At 39.1% G+C, this 18,634-nt stretch overlaps 1 protein-coding gene across 3 annotated transcripts in view; it reads left to right on the plus strand.

The window, feature by feature from the left end:
* LOC121871534 overlaps positions 1–17,103 on the plus strand; it is a 46,443-nt gene extending 29,340 nt beyond the window's left edge. For all 3 annotated transcript variants that reach the window (XM_042373963.1, XM_042373965.1, XM_042373964.1), the window contains exons 4-5: positions 1,025–1,105; positions 17,056–17,103. In XM_042373963.1, the coding sequence (XP_042229897.1) occupies positions 1,025–1,105; positions 17,056–17,079 (105 nt within the window). In that variant the 3' untranslated portion in view covers positions 17,080–17,103. The remainder of the gene's footprint in view (positions 1–1,024; positions 1,106–17,055) is intronic.
* The last annotated feature ends 1,531 nt before the right edge of the window (positions 17,104–18,634 follow it).

Below are 18,634 nucleotides of genomic sequence, written 5' to 3' on the forward strand. Positions count from 1 at the left end.
TTCTTTTCTCCTTTATCACCCTGTTCACTTCACCATATTATTTCCATGTTGCTACCTGCTTGGCTTCTCCATTCTTTCCAACCACAGACCTTGTCAGTCATGCTTAACAGAACATTCTTTAGCCCTTTGATGTACAGGGGGTCTCATTGTACTAAAAATTTTTTCTGACATTAGTCAAATAAAACACTATATTAAAAGTGGTGTCCCGTAGTGAAGAGGTTGACCCTTAGGCTTCGGGTCACGTCCTGTGATGTATGTCTGTAGAGCTTCGGGTCATGTCACATACGTTTTGATCTTTCATGGGCCTATTTAAATGAAAAGGGTGGGCCTGGCTAGATTATATTGTGAAGTAGGTATTTATCTTTCACTTATTCACACATGAGAGCCTCCCAGTCTCTTCTCAGTAGCTTCTCAGCTTTTGTGATGTAGGAATCTTGCCCTTGGACTTGACTCACTTCACCATGTGTTTCTACCCCCTTAACCCTCAAGCACAAGTCTAGTATTGTGAACAATTACTGGAGCAGTGATAATGATTGTTAATAATGTAAATATTAATAACATAGTAAAACAAGTGTCCTGTACCTCAGACTGCATACAAATTAGTGTTGTTTACCTCGTTACTTGTGAGTTACACACACACATGCCACTTAAACATTCTCGGCTCATCTTAGCCCCGGTGTTGCCAGCCTGTGGTGAGTACATTTATTTATTTATTTATTTATTGTTTGTTTGTTAATATCATGCATGGCCAGTTTGTAAGACAAATTTTTTTTATTTATTTTTTTAAATGTTGCCAAATACTGTATACCCTCCGGGGGAGGGGTTGCTGACCATAGCCCGAAGCTCATGGGTTAATGCGACCCAGCATCTTGCTGTACTATCCTTCACACTATCATTGACTATTTTCATTTACCTCGTATTAGCATAAAATGCTTCCTTTACATTCCTTTTCTTGAATTTATACATTATCCTTTTGGAAATAAACACCCAGTGATAGAAAAGTAATAAATAATTCATGTTGCAGGGTGTTGAACCTTTAGTCATTGCAACTGTGAACTATACTGATGATGACTGGAAAGAGACTGAAGGCTTGCAGGTTGAAATGGTAAGTTGAACTCTGTAAGTTTCGTATTGATTTGATCACTTCAATTTTGTCTTGATAGTTTCCAAGATGAAATACTGTAATCATAAAAATGAAAATTCCTCCAAAATCAGCTAGTACAGGGGTCCCCGACTTAGGAACGCCCGCTGATACGAACAAGGTTAAACTTGAAATTAACAGCATTTTATTTACAGTACCTTATGAATTATTTTTTACTTTCATTTTTTGTATTTTGTCATTTTATTTCTTCTTTTGTCTTAAATTAAGTGATTTTAGATGTATATAAGGACTTAGGCTATGATATAGTGGGATTTTAGACATTGTTCTGGAAGTACGGTACGCACATAGGTGACGTAGCATGTGTTCCGACTTAAATACAAATCCGACTTAAGAACGTCCTCAGGAACAGAACTCATTCATAACCCGGGGACCCCCAACGTAAGTTTGAATACCAGGTGCAAAGGGGATGAGCTGCCATATTTATTGCTATGATAAACAATAAAATCAATAAATAGTATATACTGTATTATAAAATACAATAGCAAATATTTTATGTACTAAGAATAGCTCCTTCCACACTCAAACCATCCTCTGGGTGACGTGACCTACTTCAACCAACTGACTCACAAATGTAAGGTTGCCGCTCTGCACTGTGTGTATGCTGTGATGTCTCATCAGGAGGGAGCATGGCCACACAGTTATTGCCCACCGCTTCCACACACACACACACACACACACACACACACACACACACACACACACACATGTTCTTAATTTTTCTTATTTTATTGTTTTGTATTTTACAGGCATCCCCACCTTATGGAAATTCATGCGTACACAATTTGGAAATTATGGCAAACAAATCGGGATATGGCCCAAAAATCTGCCCTTATGGAATTTTGCTAATGTGTTGCCACATTTGTCAGATTTATTTATTTATTGATTCAGTATTATATTCTCATATCATTGGCCTATTATGGTTTATGGTTCATCATGATTAATATAACATCTTCAGTAATAGAGAAAAATACAATACTGTATGTAATTTGTAATATGGCTTGAAAATAAAAGGATAAACTGTATCAGAAGGTTGTTTACTCAGATGCATTCATGTGAGCTTTCAGTAGATCAGCTTGCAACAGTGGTCACTATGACACACTGTATAGTATTTGATGTGAAGATACCTTCTTTAAAACGTTATTTACTCTCTCTGTGTGTTATATGATGACTCAGTTTGGCTACTTGTATTTAGACGTGATTAATGAATAAACCAGGGTATATGCAGATGCATAATACTTTACACTACAATATTTCTTAGTAAGTGATGATAAATACACTACAATAGTATTAAGTGGTGATAAATACACTGCAGTAGTATTAAGTGGTGATAAATATACACTATAATAGTATTTATTAAGTGATGATAAATACACAACTGTATTGTACTAATTTACTAAGTGTTGAAGACAGACATTGTGGGAAGCTGCTCAGCTGTTTGCTCTTCGTAAACAAATGACTCATGGTGTTCAGTGTGGGATTCTTTTTTCAGGAAAGATGATTCTTTTAGGATAATATTTTATCCACCTGTCACCAAATGATACTAAATTATATGAGAATTGTGGTGCAGTTGCATAAAGAAGTGTTAAAGGAATCTTGTGGGAGGGAGCCACCCACCCATGCCAATCCCCCCACCCCCCCTACCTCACTGCCAGCTGCTCACAGAAATACATTTGTCTTCCACATACAATATACTCCTACCCTTATTTGTTCTTATTTTTATAGTACTGCACCATACAATACCGGTATACAGTTTTCTCTTTATTCATAAGATAAATTCTTTGGTTACTTACATATAACACATTACAGTAAACAACAAACATCTCAGTGACAACCAGACTTATATGTCTGATTTTCAACCAAGAGAGTTGTTTCATATTTAATTTTTTATTGTTGATGTACATTAAGTCCTTACTTAACGTCGTTCCGTTTAACGTTGTTTCGGTACTACGTAGCTGAACTTTAGAAACGAAAAATTCGTTTAACGTCCCGGTGATCCGATACTATGTTGTTTTGCGGCATCACAGACTACTTTCTATGGCGCATCACCTGCTCTTCTCTGGCCGCGCTATGCTCTCTCAGCTCGGCGCGCTGCCCTCACTCGCGCAACATCACATTGTCCCCAAGCGACGCCAAGCCATTCTCTGTTACGGCTTCACATCATTCGTGTGTGCTTAAGTGCTTTTGCTCTAAAACTGTACTCTAACCATTCGAAATAGCTTCCAAGCGCCCATCAAGTGCTACTGATGCTTGTGTAGTGAAGAGGCAACGTAAGACCATTACCCTTGCTACAAAAATGGATAAGCCGATTTGAAAAAGGGAGACGTACTGTGGGCATAGCTACTGTGCTTGGTCTAACCCCCACAACGGTGCGTATTATCCAGACCAATGCTGATAAGATTAAGGTTAGTGCTGGAAGTGGTTCTTCGCTGCTACTAAGACGACACGTACAAGAAGCACTGTGATAGAGAAGGTGGAAAAAATGGAGGATCAGAATAAATGCAATGGCCCTGTGAGCCTTACGGTGATCCAGCATAAGGCCAGATCCTTGCTTGACTACTTAAAGGCAGAAGAGGGTGAAGGATTAAGGAAGAGACCTTTACGGCTACCCAAGGCTGGTTTCAACGATTTAAGCGTCGTTATAACTTCCACAATACTGTATTAAGATGACTGGTGAAACTGCCAGTTCAGGTATGGTTGCTGCCGAGACATTCCCGCCAATAATGGAGGAGGAGCAAGCAGTGGTGGAGGAACCCCAGTCAGAGCAGGAGGAGGGGGAGGCAGTCGCAGAGTCTCAGTGACTCACCACCCTCCTCTGCTCCCACCTTCCCCCTCCGCTCCCACCCTCCTCCTCTGCTCCCGCCATCCTCCTCCTTCGCTCCACTACCCACCACACACTCGCTCTACCACCTATGCCCATCGGTGAGTACCAATACAAACTTAGTACTGTAGTTCTATATACTATTCTCGATAAAAATGCCAATGGTTTTCTGTACAGTATATGTAACTTTTTTCATGGGGCAAAGGGAGGCTTAGGAACATAACTCCCGTATTTTATCTATTTCTTCTGGGAAAAATTGATCCGCTTAACATTGTTTCACATAATGTCTCATTTTAAGGAACGTGACCCTTACGTTAAGTGAGGACGCCTGTATTACAAAATGGTTTCGTGGAAAAAAAATCCTGCTTGACAAACTTAATGTTACTTGAAACAGTAACAGACTACGTGGATCAAAGCTCACCAGTGGGTGTGTTGTACATGGATTTCTCCAAGGCAATTGACAAAGTCCCATATGCAAAACTAGCCTCGAAAGATCCAGGCACATGGCATTGCAGGTATGATTTTGAAGTGGATTAAACAACTGGATCGAAGACTGGCAATAAAGAATGGTCATAAATGGAGTACATTCTGAATAGAAAAAGGATTTCAGTGGCATAACACAAGGCTCTCTTGTTGGACCCACCCTGTTTGTGATCTACATAAACGACACAGATGAAAATTTATCAAGTTTCATTGTCAAGTTCGCAGACAACATAAAGATATTTGGGAAAGTGGCAAGTAAAGGCGATATTACAACAGTGCAGAAAAACCTGTATGAGCTGTTCCAAGTTTAAATGTCTCGAGACTGGCAAATGTTCTTTAACATTACGAAATGTAAGACCCAATATGTAGGAAACAATGATCCTAATGACAACTACAGTAAAGCCTTGAATAACGATGGTAATGTGTCGTCCAATATTGCAGTAAGGTGAATCATCGTATCGTGAATCATTAATTACCATTAATATAAAGCAATAATAATGAGATGCATTCCCTAGTGTGACCTTTTCATATCTTTTGTGTGGCTTTTTACCCTTTTCCCCCCCAAACAGTAAATTAATGAAAAATAAAAGCTATATTCTTCAAATAATGTTTGTGAATACACCATATACAATATAAATCAATAATAATCTGCAGTCACACAAGACGAGACAGGACACCATTGTTGTTGTCAATATTTACACCCATGACAATGGTTCTCCGTCTGAAACCGAAGAAAATGGACCCTAGTTGTAGTTACAGTAAAATTAATGTAAAACAAATATGTATGTTTTAATTAATGTTATTTAATGTACAGTAGAAATAACCACTGATGGTAAAGAAAAAAGTGGAGACTGATAGCAGATGGCCAATATATAATAATAATAATAATGATAATAATAATAATAATAATGATAATAAACGGTTTATTAGAGCTGCCGTACAGCTACACTCAAAATACTGGACATAATGATACAACACACAATACATTTACAGGCTGTACAGTACAACAACCAGGCACTGTTTATTATTTTGACAATAGATGATGAATGCCCTTAGCGGGATCCTATCAAAAGGCCCTGGAGACTGAATGGTGGCACGACCGCGCCGAGAGGTAGTGGGCCAGATGCAAGCGACGACGAGGTGGTACAATAGTTGGTCAAAACCTTCCGTGCTTAGTGGTGGAGGTCACTGAGGGATGGCACTTCAGGTAGAGAGCAGTGTAGCCGGAGAAGCCAGTGCAGAGCATGATCATGAGCCCTTTCTGTACCATCTGATTTGTTGGGTGGAGTTGAGAAGACGAACAGAAGGACTGATGCTGTCAGAGAAGAAAAGGCATTGAATGGTCCCAAGTCTGCTGGTGTCCCAAAGTGACCTAAGTTTGTAGTAGAGATCAGTACATAGGCTGCCTAACTGTGTTATTAACATGGCCTTCCAGCAGTTTGTTTGTTACAAAAAGAGAGTTTGGCAGACTCACCAGCTGGAGGGACAACCCACTGTAGACTGCTAATGCACCTGGAGTGGTGGCAAGTATTGATGGATGACCACGGTTTGCATGAGGGTGACCTTGTTCTCCATGATCCAAGCCCAGCCTGTAGCACTGTCTCCATGTACGTGTGCACAGGAAATATAGAAGTGCCTAACGCGATGCAGGCGTACAACAAAGGCTGTAAGAGACTGCCTCATAAGCTGTATTTGACGAATCTGAATGGTCTATTGATCCCAGCCTGTGCAGACAACTACAGTAAGTAACTTAGTTATCAAAGACAGTGTAAGATCATTTTTTTTACTTTTTGATCATTATTATTTTTGGGATAGCATCTGTCCTACCACCCAATCCCTCAGGGCAAAGTTTTCAAGTTTATGATGGCCATCAGGAGGTGTGGATTTAGTGACGCCATTAACACTCCACCTGACTGTGCTCAGCTACACGCAGTTTCTCTATGTGCTCGTTGTTGTATTCTGCTCGCTGGAAACGGGGGTAGGTGACAGTGATAGATTTTTCTGAAGACAAGTCAAGAAGCAGAAACCACAGAAGGCCCCAGTAGGCCAGAGTGGCTCCTCAAGACTCCTTCAATAGAGGAAGTGTTCTCCTGTCATCAAGGGTCCCTAAGTGAGCTTATATGTACTAGTAACCCAATTCATTTAACACACATGGGATGGGGATTACTTTTTGTTCCCTGTCTCACATGCCCGGCCGGACTCTCTCTTGCTATGGTGGGGACGACTGTGGTTTCCTTCATTAATGTTTCCCACTCTGTGGACTCAACACTCTTCGGCCTCAGCCGAGGTCCCACAGCCGATATAGTCACCACACAATGACTAGATGGTACGCCTGCCTCACTCAGGTAGGTGGGCTTTCCGTTCTGCAGAGGGAGGTGGTTGTTCACCACCACTCCCAGAACCCGTCGACCAAAGGTAATGATTCACGGACTCTGGAGATCCTATCAATGATCTTCGCCCTCCCATGCCAAATCTGCTGGACATGGAATGCCGCATCAAACCGTCTCCAAATGTCCATCCAATCTAACCCACTGGCCAGGCGCCCCTCTGATAAGAACAGAGACCCAATCTACAATCAGTCCTCACTGATTTTCGAACCCTGAAACTGCACATCAAACACCAAACCTGGCAGTATCAGATGTATCGCCATGGCTTCTGTCCCTACAACACAGTGGAAAATCGAAAATTCAAACAAACCAAATATTCACGCCCTGTAATAATATTACCACTGGAATGTTAATTGCCCACAGTGGTTCTGGCACTCACTGAAAACTTACTGGTAACTAATCGCCTCGCCCTGACGGCCCCTGTCAACCAAACCTGACCCATCCACACGACCGCCTCCACCAAGGATTTCCATTGATCTCCTCTCTCTTCACCATCCCCTATCACCCCTACCACCCATCCTTTCCTCCTCTCTCTCTCCCCACCACAGTTTCGGAACAAGTGGTCGCTGCCCCTGTCTCTGCTGCCACACACCACCACCACCTCCTGGCCCACCAGACCCCAGCTGCTGTCCCTCACCAGCACCACCACCTCTGGTCACCTGAGCCTCCCACTCTTTCCTCCTGTCACCACCACCTCTCACTCACCTGAACCCCTCACCTTCCTCCGTCAGCCACTCACCACCACATGCCCAGTAGGGCCTCGCAACCTCACACACCTCCATTCCTGCAGAAGTAGTTGCTCAAGTTGATTCTATGAAACAATCACTCATTGATCACACCTGCCAAATCAACCACATCTCAGTCTAACCTGACTTGTTTGTGAAAACACCAAGAGATTGCAGAGGCAACAACCATTCTGACACCTGACCCAACAGGGATGCACCTTGTAAGCCCAGGACCTGCCTCCATCTCCCAAGATGGAGGATCCACCTCCTCCATTTTTTCACAACAGAATTTGCATTCTTCTGGAGGCCCTGTCTAGCCCTAACACCATTCAATCGGAGGCCGCTTCCTCTTCTTACACAATGGAACATCCAGGGACTTAGACTGCCACAAGATTCAGTTTGTGCCTCCCATCGGTGATGTGTTGTTTCACCAGAAACCATCACAGACGACAGCATTTTCATTCAGCCTGTTTCACATTGTGGCAGGTCAGGCCTCTCACCTTTGGGAAAGTGTACAAATGGTTCCAGCTGCTCGTCTCCCTTCCCTTGACTACATGGACCGTCTGAATTATTGCTCTCACTTAAGAGATCGACCTTCTGCAGAAGTCAATGTCTATTTCCAAGAGGATTCTCTGTGGGACCCCAGGCCTGCACAATCTCCATTATGGGATTCCACTTGTTCTTGGCGACTTAATGCCCGCCATAGACTTCATCTAGACCATACCATTCCATGTCTTTACCCATTCACATCTCTTCACTGTTTCTAATGGGATGATGATGTTTGCTTTATTCTTACATCCACGCATACCCTCTATAGTTTTGATGACTTATCATTGAATCTTAACATACCTCCTTTCTTATCCTACCGTCGCATCGTTTTGGTTTCAGAGAAAAGTAACGATTCATTACTACCCATCTTAGGCTTCTCTTTCATTACATCGCTCCCACGATCCTTCGTCTGACATAAGATACAGTTCTCCTTTACCCAATACTCTACCCATGGATTCTTATTTTATCCTCAGTCCTTTTGACTTACAGCGCCTGATTTAGTTGATGCGTATGACTGTCAATCGCACTTTCCATGCACACCCTTTAGAAGTGTCACCAAACTATCAGCCTATCTGCCAAGGAGACATTCTGCCAGGTGTCTCGTGATTCTACTCTGCCATACTGAGGTTCCGCTTTCAGAGGATCAACAACATTTAAAATGTGCTCCTTGCAACTCAAGAGCGTCACGATTGGGTGAGCGACCATTATCCTTCACGTCTTTATCGCTCCAGTCACACTTTTGTGGAATCGATTAATGCTACACGGAGTACTGGACGGATATTTCTCCCCACCCTGACCCTTGCTCTTTTAATGTGGTAGAGGACGGGTACCAGCTTCCCCGAGGATCTTCCAGATCTGTCGTAGGAGGCAACAGGCCTGCGACGACGCGGTACTTGAGTTTGTTGTTCGTGCCTTTACTCCTCACCGACTACCTACTCACATAGCGCCTGAGTTTGATGACAGTGCCGCCCCCCATAAAAGACACCTCCTGGGGATGATCAGATAACTACCTGTCCCTCAACGCCTGTACTATTCCTAACGGGTCTTTGCTTGCTGTTTCTACAATATGTCTTTATAAACACGGGTCTTCCGCTTAACTGAAACACCATATTATCCCCATCCTGTCAGAGATCTCCCAAAAATACCCATTGGTTCACTCTGTAAAGTTGCGGAGAGATGGAGAGACACCATCATGCCTCTTAAACACTAAGAGCAGGCTTCACACCCTCAATGTCATCTAACATCGCAGCATGAAAGTACACCCATTGCTTCTTGATATACCCACTGCCTGCTCCGGGTTTTCCTTGAGGCTGGGAGTTTTTGATGCCTGGGGCCTGCCCTTATTTAGCTGAACTTGCACGCAGTTAGGGGTTAAAGGAGTACTTTCACGACTGCCCGCTGGACATCAGTCTGTTGAAGGCTTTTTCTGTTCAAGAAATGAACCGGCACTTCGGCGGTGAGTCCTGATTCTACCTTGCTTGGGCACTGATGCACTCATTGCATCTTTCTCCTGCGCTTTAATAAAGGTTCTGACCAGGTATTATGCCGTCGATGTCTCTTCTCCGCCCTCTGACTACCTCAGTGGCGAAAGCTGACCGGTCTCCAGAGTGCATCACCTTGGTTCTCTTTTTCAATTCACAGAAACAGTTATGGTGTCGCGCCCAGTTAAAATTTCCACCTTCTTCGAGAGATATATGCATGCTTCGTTTCGCCGCGGCGTAGGGGGCCCTTGTTAATTATCCCGCCATGTACAAGCCCCATTCTGCCCTGTCAGACCACGCCCTGCCCTCAACACAATAACAGGCCAAGATGAATGACCATACACAACCGTTTCAAATATCCAGGTGCTGTCGACATCCTGGGGCCTCTAGTGATGGCCCATTTATATACCGAACTCTGGTTCTTCTTACAGATCACTGTCCAGAGTTTACCTAAAATCAAGTCAAGTTTATTCAACGCGGATCCCAGGGGTAACTATGTCTGTCAACTTGGACTTTCATGTCCCAGCAGACCCCCATCTAGGAAGAGTTAGGCGAGGGTCACCTATCCGAGCCTTCTAGAACATCAGCTAATCTCCCAAGTTACACAGCACCCCTGCTGGTTCGCCCTTCCTCCCTGGCTGGATTTTCACAACCCAGCTATTTTGCCCTCAGGACCAGCTTCTCCCAAACCATGAACCCCAAGATTCTCTGCAATGACTCTAGGATTCTTCATCATCCCTAGGTAGGGTCAGTCACACTGATGTAGTTCTCATGGATCACACAGGCCGGGTCAAATATATACTCATCCTGCTGGTTTACCAAACTGTCTTCAGAGGTTTCTTTGACATCTCCACCAGGCTGAAATAATAGCCCTTCCTTACGTTCTTTTCATTGAGGTAGAACAGATGGTCACCCCTTGTCATAGTCTTTGCTATGATCTGTGTCTGCTCCCACGGGACCTACTGGATCAGGAAAATAAGGACCCTATCTGGCATGGCTTGCCACATCCACACTTGTGGATGAAAGCGCCAGGAGATTCCTTGCGGATACCCAGTCAGGTCGTGGTATTCTGGGAATGCAGGTGATGGGCTCTCGCCAAGATTGGCTGCATGCCACACCCTGATCTGGTTCAACATCTGCATGTAGGGACCCAAATTCGCCGCAGAACAGAGAGAAGCCTGGGAAGCAGCCACCCTGGACTCCCTGCTCACCTGCAGCCATGTCCTCCTGGGGAACTTGATCTCAGAGGTTCCAGCAGGAAGGGCCTTCCAGCGTACTTAATTGTCTCAGACACATCATTAAAAAGGACTTTGTCAGAGATTGCATCCTGATCCTGAGCTGAAGCACCAGACAGCACCCCGGTCCACACTTCCACAAGATGTTCTGTTATTGCCACTGCCCTGTGATGCCCATGGACCACCACCTCCACCCCCTGACGGACACAATACGATCCTCCCCATACCGCCATATATTATGCACATTGACAAAAGAAGGAATATCCTTCTTCCTTAGGTCATCTTTAGTGCCCCTATAATATTTCATACCATATATACTTGGCTGCTAACTTACAGATGCTTCTGTGCAGACAAGGGAATTTAGTGACAGCACGAGATCCCCGCTCTCTATCAAGGAATAAACAATTGAAAACAAAAACAAAACAAACAATAGTGTAATTTCTATATAGGTACAGTAGTACCTGATTTATGCGTCAATTGAACCCACAGGGTACCGCCATGGAAAGTGAAAACCACAGAAGTGAAAAACAGAACATAAGGGATTAATTCCAATAGAGACTGGCCCGACCTCAAACCCACTTTTTCCACACAATACCTATGTTGTAGTAAAATAACATCTCCAATTTTATGATGGTATGCTCACACAATTAATATTTAAGAGAAATACAGTGCCAGGTTAATGTCCATTCAAATAATGGACTCGACCCTCCCACCTCACTAGCTCACCTCTGAGAAATGTTTGGGTGAAAACTCTAGATTTTAACGTTAGTAATAAATAATACCTCAGACTAAAGTTAGGATAATATAATTGACATTTCCTGGATTCCTTGCAGAATAGGGAATATTTGAATGTAAACTTCCTATATTTTGCACAAAAATAAAATATTTGCTTTTGTAAAACCAAAATTACTTTTAGATCTAAAAATTTGTATAAGTCTAATGCAAATCCATGATGTTTATATTCAAAATGATCATCATATGGTTAAATTCCAGCAATGTAAATTTATTCTGGTCTAGTAGTTTGTATGAATTTTATGAGCTAAAACAAATATCTTCAGTTAATAAAAAAAAATATTCTTCACACACTATCTGTCAATCAAAGTACCCCACCTTGCCTCCCCCTCACACTCACGCCAGCTGGGCCGCAGTCGGTCCCAACCCTCCCCTACCTTCCCTCCCAGATAAATGTGTGAGTGAAAACTCTAGATTTTAACGTTTAGTAATAAATAATACTTCAGGCTAGTTAGATAATATAATTGACATTTCTGGATTCCTTGCAAGTGGGAATATTTTGAATGTAAACTTCATATTTTGCACAAAAGATAAATATTTGCTTTGTGTAAAACCAAATATTACTTTAGATCTAAAATTTGTATGTCCAATGCAAAATCCATGATGTTTATATTCAAATGATCATCATATTGTAAGAATTCCAGCAATGTAAATTATATTCTGGCCGGTAATTTATATGAATTTTATGATAAAACATATCTTCAGTAAATATACAAAAAGAAATTTCTTCAGACAATATCGTCAATCAACACCCGCCTAGCTGGGTCCTCCTCCCTCCTCAAAAGGATTGGGATCAAATTGTATATTTAAATTTTTTAGTATAAATAATAACTCAGGACTAAAGTTAGATAAATAATTGACATTTCTGGATTCCTTGCAGATCAGGAATATTTTGAATGTAAACTATATATTCTGCACAAAGGATAAAATATTTGCTTTGTGTAAACCAAATTATTACATAAGATCTAAAATTTGTATGTCTAATGCAAAATCCATGATGTTTATATTCAAATGATCATCATATTGTAAGAATTCCAGCAATGTAAATTATATTCTGGCTGGGTAATTTGTATGAATTTTATGAGGTAAATAAAAAAAATTATACTTCACCGTATATGAGTAGATGCAACGCTGAAAGTGAAAGTCTGGTTCTCAAGGTACCGTGAAATGAGAAATCAGAAATTCGGAAAGTGAAACCGAAAGGGTAATACTGTAGACAAAGCAACACTTATTATTGTTCTCATATATGTTTTAATAAATGCTTATGCATGAAACAAATATTCTACTCACCAATGGTAAAGTCGAAACATAAGGACAACCAATGTTGTTGGCTGAGTTTTTACTCAGATGACGCACGGTCTAAATCATCAGGTTCTCCATCTGAAGCTGTAGGTTCAACTCCCACTGAAGCTTTCCTAAAGATACTATATAGCTGTTGCTGAAGCTGTTGCTGAACTTGAAGCTATTGCTGAAGCTGTTCAACCTGCAGCGTTGCTGAAGCTGTTGCTGAACCTAAGCTATTGCTGAAGCTGTTGTTCAACCCTGTAGTTGTTGCTGGCTGTTGCTGATGCTGAATTTGGTGGTGTAGCAGCATCTGAAGTTGATGGTGAGCTGTACCTGAAGTTGAGTGTAGCTGAACCTGAAGTTGATGGTAGCTGTATCTGAAGTTGATGGTGTAGCTGAACCAAATTTGATGTTGTAGCTGTACCTGAAGTTGATGGTGGCTGAACCTGAAGTTGATGGCAGTAGCTGTACCAGTTGATGGTGTAGCTGCACCTGAAGTTGATGGTCACCAAGGCTGTAGCTGTACCTGGTTGATGGTCACTAAGGCTGTCAGCCTCGCCAAAGTTCGCCTGAAAGCTGAACCCGCTACTGAAGACATGAATAAAATATAGTATGAAGAGAAAACTTAACTCTGGCCTGCATGCTGAGAGTAATCAGAAACCCAGGCGTGAAGCCCTAAAAGTTTTGTGAACTAACATGAGATGAGGGAGAGAGATAGCCATATACACTGGTACAGAGTATTCATACTAGCACGTATAATTGGGACAAAAGAAAAAATATATATATATATATATATATATATATATATATATATATATATATATATATATATATATATATATATATATATATATATATATATATATATATATATATATATATATATATATATATATATATATATATATATATATATATGTATATATATATATATAATATATATATAGTTGGTTCTTTATACCACGTGTTAATGTGGAGGGCTCATAGAAAGTGAGAACGCTAGAAGTATAAGGGATTAATATCTCAACACCACTATGACACATCTGTCCATATTCACCATCTTTGTGCACACTCCATTTCTACACACAACATGGCGGATTCAAAAATGGCTGCCATGCCGCCCCCACAAAATCATGAATGAAAAATGTTTAGAAGGCAATCATGTTAAAGGAACGCGGGACCGTAATATGAGACCAATCATAATATATATATATATATATATATATATATATATATATATATATATATATATATATATATATATATATATATATATATATATATATATATATATATATATATATATATATATATATATATATATATATATATACACAGTTAACCTCACCTTTACGCTGTCCCATATTCCGCTGCTTTCGACCGCATTACGTGCCTGCCGAACCCAGGATACCTCACATTCCGCAGTGCGTACCCCTTACGCTGAGAGCGGCTGGCGAAGCTACCATTTTGATCCAAACTCACGCCATCCGCCATACAGTAAGCTGGCGCCGAATAATGGTGTGCACAAGGTCGCCTAGTCATCAAAACATTAATGAAGTTCTTCACCCGCCACCCACCACAGCCGCCCAAGTCAGTCATAGTGATAATTATAGTGAGGATATGGACTTTGAGGGGCTTGACAAAGAGGCCCCTGAGCCTCTGTGGTGGATAGTGATACAATTGATACAGTGATACAGGTGAGGCCAATAATCTGCCCTCTGCCTCGAACCAACCCCCATCCCCTGCAGTCCAGCCATCTTTCTACTAATGTAAGTAAGTAAAAACCTAATATTATTGATATTTCTCTTAATTATTAACTCAGTGCATACCATCATAAAATTAACAGTTATTTTACTACAACGGTTGCATTGTGTCTGAAAAAGGAGTTTGGGGGTCGGCCCATCTCTATTTCAATTAATCCCATATGTTATGTTGTTCACTTACGCTGCTTTCATTTTCCCGCCGCACTGTGAGTTGAATTTAATCACAGAAGTGAGGGTTCACTGTATATAAACTGCTAGATAGGCCTCTATAAATACAGTGGGGTACTGACCTGCGGGTGAGAAGAGAAGCCTGACTTATACTATGGCGTGGCCCCGCCTGAACTAGGCCTACAGTTTCCAGACTTTAAATTTCACTTTGACATTAATCTGCCTCACCTATACACTTTCTCATCTATTGTGACTTCATGCCTTATAATTACATATCTAATTCTAAATGACATACCAAAGTAAAAGTCTGGTTTGCTAGTTTCTGGGAAAATTAATTGGGTTATATCATTAACTTGGAACCGCAGTCCGGGCGCCTACCAACATAGAAAAAAGGCCCAGGCTAGTGTTTCTGGCGCGTATATCCCTTCACTCAACCGTGATAGGGCCCTCAACACGCTGGCAATCGCTAAAACATTCACAAGATTCTCGGATCATTGCACTACTGGGTTACTTGCCATCGGAGCAACGAGGTGTATTAAGCTCACACCCAGGTATACAAGATATTTTCAGCCATAGTTTGGATCACTCCAACACTTCACATGCCTGATACATTTATCCTTTTTCAGATCATTGTTCTTACACATTTCATCTGATACCTGAGGTCGCCATGTTTATTAACCGCTCACAGATGTAAATATTATAACTCAGACACAGCCCAAACATGGTCACACTCCTATCCCTTATAGCACACTAGTCCGTAAGATCAATTGACCATTCCAATCATCCCATAGATACCTTGAGTCTCCTTAGCACTGTCAGTACATAATCAAATTATATGACGACATTGCACAATTCATATAAATACAGCAGGTGAGTTATCCTCACCATAGTTCCAATGCTTTCTACCGCTTTCAGACTCCCCAAGGTGGATTGAATGTTTTGTAACGAATAAAATTAAAGAGATATTACGACGACCATATGCTCAGTACACAGAAGGAACACCACCCTACACCCACATGGCTAAACTGTAAACTTCTGTGGCCCAGTATCTATCAACAATAGTAACCTAACCTTCTTCTTGGAAGCAACATACTTTTCCTCTCCAGCTAACCAGGCCTTTTATTGACCGCCAAAAACCCGCAAAAGGTTGTTGTTTTTACCCTTTAAAGCCCTACGGCTTGCTGGAGCTAAAGCAACCCTGCTTGATCATACAGCTGTACCCATAGAAGAACATCACCTGTCCTGGCTGCCTTAAACCAGGGCACGCCTCCCTGCTTGTTTATCGAAACGCCTCACCAGGCATCTTTCCAATATATACACCCTAATCTAAAGCCAAATCATTTGCTCTGGTCTATAACCTTTCTATATTATTTTCTTTTACTTGGGGAAATGCCATCATGGGTGTGGCCAGCTTACATTAATGAGAGAGAATGTTTAAGATTCTGAACTACCTTGCTGGCACTCAAAAGTTGGCTCAGTAGCCGACCAGCCCCTTCAACACCTACTCAAAAAATCAGCGTGAAGACTCCCAGCCTTCTCTCCGATCTCCGCTGTTGCTTGATCGAAATATTTTGTGTGCTGGCCCTCAGCCCAAAATGTCCACGCTTATCCAGGCTTAAGACATGCTGAAATTCACTGATATCTTTGCTTTGGAGTCTCAGATCCATGACTTGCTATTAGCAAAAAATTTTATCCATAGTTCTGTTATTATACTCAGTATATGTACTATCACTTTCTGCTTGATTACAGTATTATGAGGGCAAAAATGAAATTTATAAAAAAAATAAAAAGAGCACAGAGTATACCTACAAGCACTAAGACTCCCTTGAAACTGACGTTTGACCACACAAATCATAGCTCCAGCATCATCAGAAGACTGCCCATTAAACAATACGGCAGAAATTTAAATGACATAACAACCCATCAGAGGTTGGCATCGAAGGTCACAGAATAGAATTTGACTGTTTAATCTTTTGTAAAGTAGACTCATTTGACAGATACTTAATGAAACAAATTTGAAAACAAAGAATATGGAGCATTAATATGCTTGGCCATCCAAAGATCAAGTTTTATAAGAAATTGTATTTTTTTATAACCCATCAATATAGCCTTCATACATTCTCACCAAAAAATATTCAGTCATCCTCGCACCTTTTGTAAAAACAACTTTCCTGTTCTGATGTAATTGAATATACATATCTCATTCAGATTTCTGCTGATAAAAGAGCTTGAGATGAAAAATGAATACACAAATAAAATGATGGTGCTGCTCTTACAGACAACAAAACCCCTAGATCTTAAATATCGATATCCTACAAACTGTCGCTTAATATCACTGTAAGTATATAAAATATTAGCTTATTAATATTTAGATATATCTTGAACCAGTAAATAATTGCCAAATACTGTACAAATAAAAAGTTTATTTTACCTTGTAAAAATGTAAAATAATTTTCACCTCTCATTTTAAATCTATCTCCAGGTTATAATTCTTACATAAACCTATGCTGAAACATAGTATGCAAGCATGCCAAATGCCACGCCAGGCCCTACAGAAAACAATCTCTGCCCAGAAAAAAAAAAAAAAAAAAAAAAAAAAAAAAAAAAAAAAAAAAAAAAAAAAAAAAAAAAAAAAAAAAAAAAAAAAAAAAAAAAAAAAAAAAAAAAAAAAAAAAAAAAAAAAAAAAAAAAAAAAAAAAAAAAAAAAAAAAAAAAAAAAAAAAAAAAAAAAAAAAAAAAAAAAAAAAAAAAAAAAAAAAAAAAAAAAAAAAAAAAAAAAAAAAAAAAAAAAAAAAAAAAAAAAAAAAAAAAAAAAAAAAAAAAAAAAAAAAAAAAAAAAAAAAAAAAAAAAAAAAAAAAAAAAAAAAAAAAAAAAAAAAAAAAAAAAAAAAAAAAAAAAAAAAAAAAAAAAAAAAAAAAAAAAAAAAAAAAAAAAAAAAAAAAAAAAAAAAAAAAAAAAAAAAAAAAAAAAAAAAAAAAAAAAAAAAAAAAAAAAAAAAAAAAAAAAAAAAAAAAAAAAAAAAAAAAAAAAAAAAAAAAAAAAAAAAAAAAAAAAAAAAAAAAAAAAAAAAAAAAAAAAAAAAAAAAAAAAAAAAAAAAAAAAAAAAAAAAAAAAAAAAAAAAAAAAAAAAAAAAAAAAAAAAAAAAAAAAAAAAAAAAAAAAAAAAAAAAAAAAAAAAAAAAAAAAAAAAAAAAAAAAAAAAAAAAAAAAAAAAAAAAAAAAAAAAAAAAAAAAAAAAAAAAAAAAAAAAAAAAAAAAAAAAAAAAAAAAAAAAAAAAAAAAAAAAAAAAAAAAAAAAAAAAAAAAAAAAAAAAAAAAAAAAAAAAAAAAAAAAAAAAAAAAAAAAAAAAAAAAAAAAAAAAAAAAAAAAAAAAAAAAAAAAAAAAAAAAAAAAAAAAAAAAAAAAAAAAAAAAAAAAAAAAAAAAAAAAAAAAAAAAAAAAAAAAAAAAAAAAAAAAAAAAAAAAAAAAAAAAAAAAAAAAAAAGAGACATTTCTGTGAGGAACTTTGACCAGACAGTTAAAGCATAATACAGTATCACCAAGGTTACTGTTCTCACAAAGAGGTTACTCTTATCAGTGCTGTTATGTTGGAAATTGAGGAAAATGTCAACTTTATTAGCGAGTGAAATGCCTAATGGTTAATTATCAGTTGCCTAGCTACCAGTCAAGCGGGAAGTAAGAGTGGAAAGAGAGGAGCAATAAAAACCAGAGGTATCCATTAGTAGTCCGTGGAGACATCCACCGGTAATATAGTGAAGGAACACAAAGCACCTCAACCTACTGTG

This window comes from Homarus americanus, unplaced genomic scaffold, assembly GCF_018991925.1.
Source record: "Homarus americanus isolate GMGI-L3 unplaced genomic scaffold, GMGI_Hamer_2.0 scaffold45698, whole genome shotgun sequence".
In the NCBI taxonomy this organism is placed as follows: Eukaryota; Metazoa; Arthropoda; class Malacostraca; order Decapoda; family Nephropidae; genus Homarus; species Homarus americanus.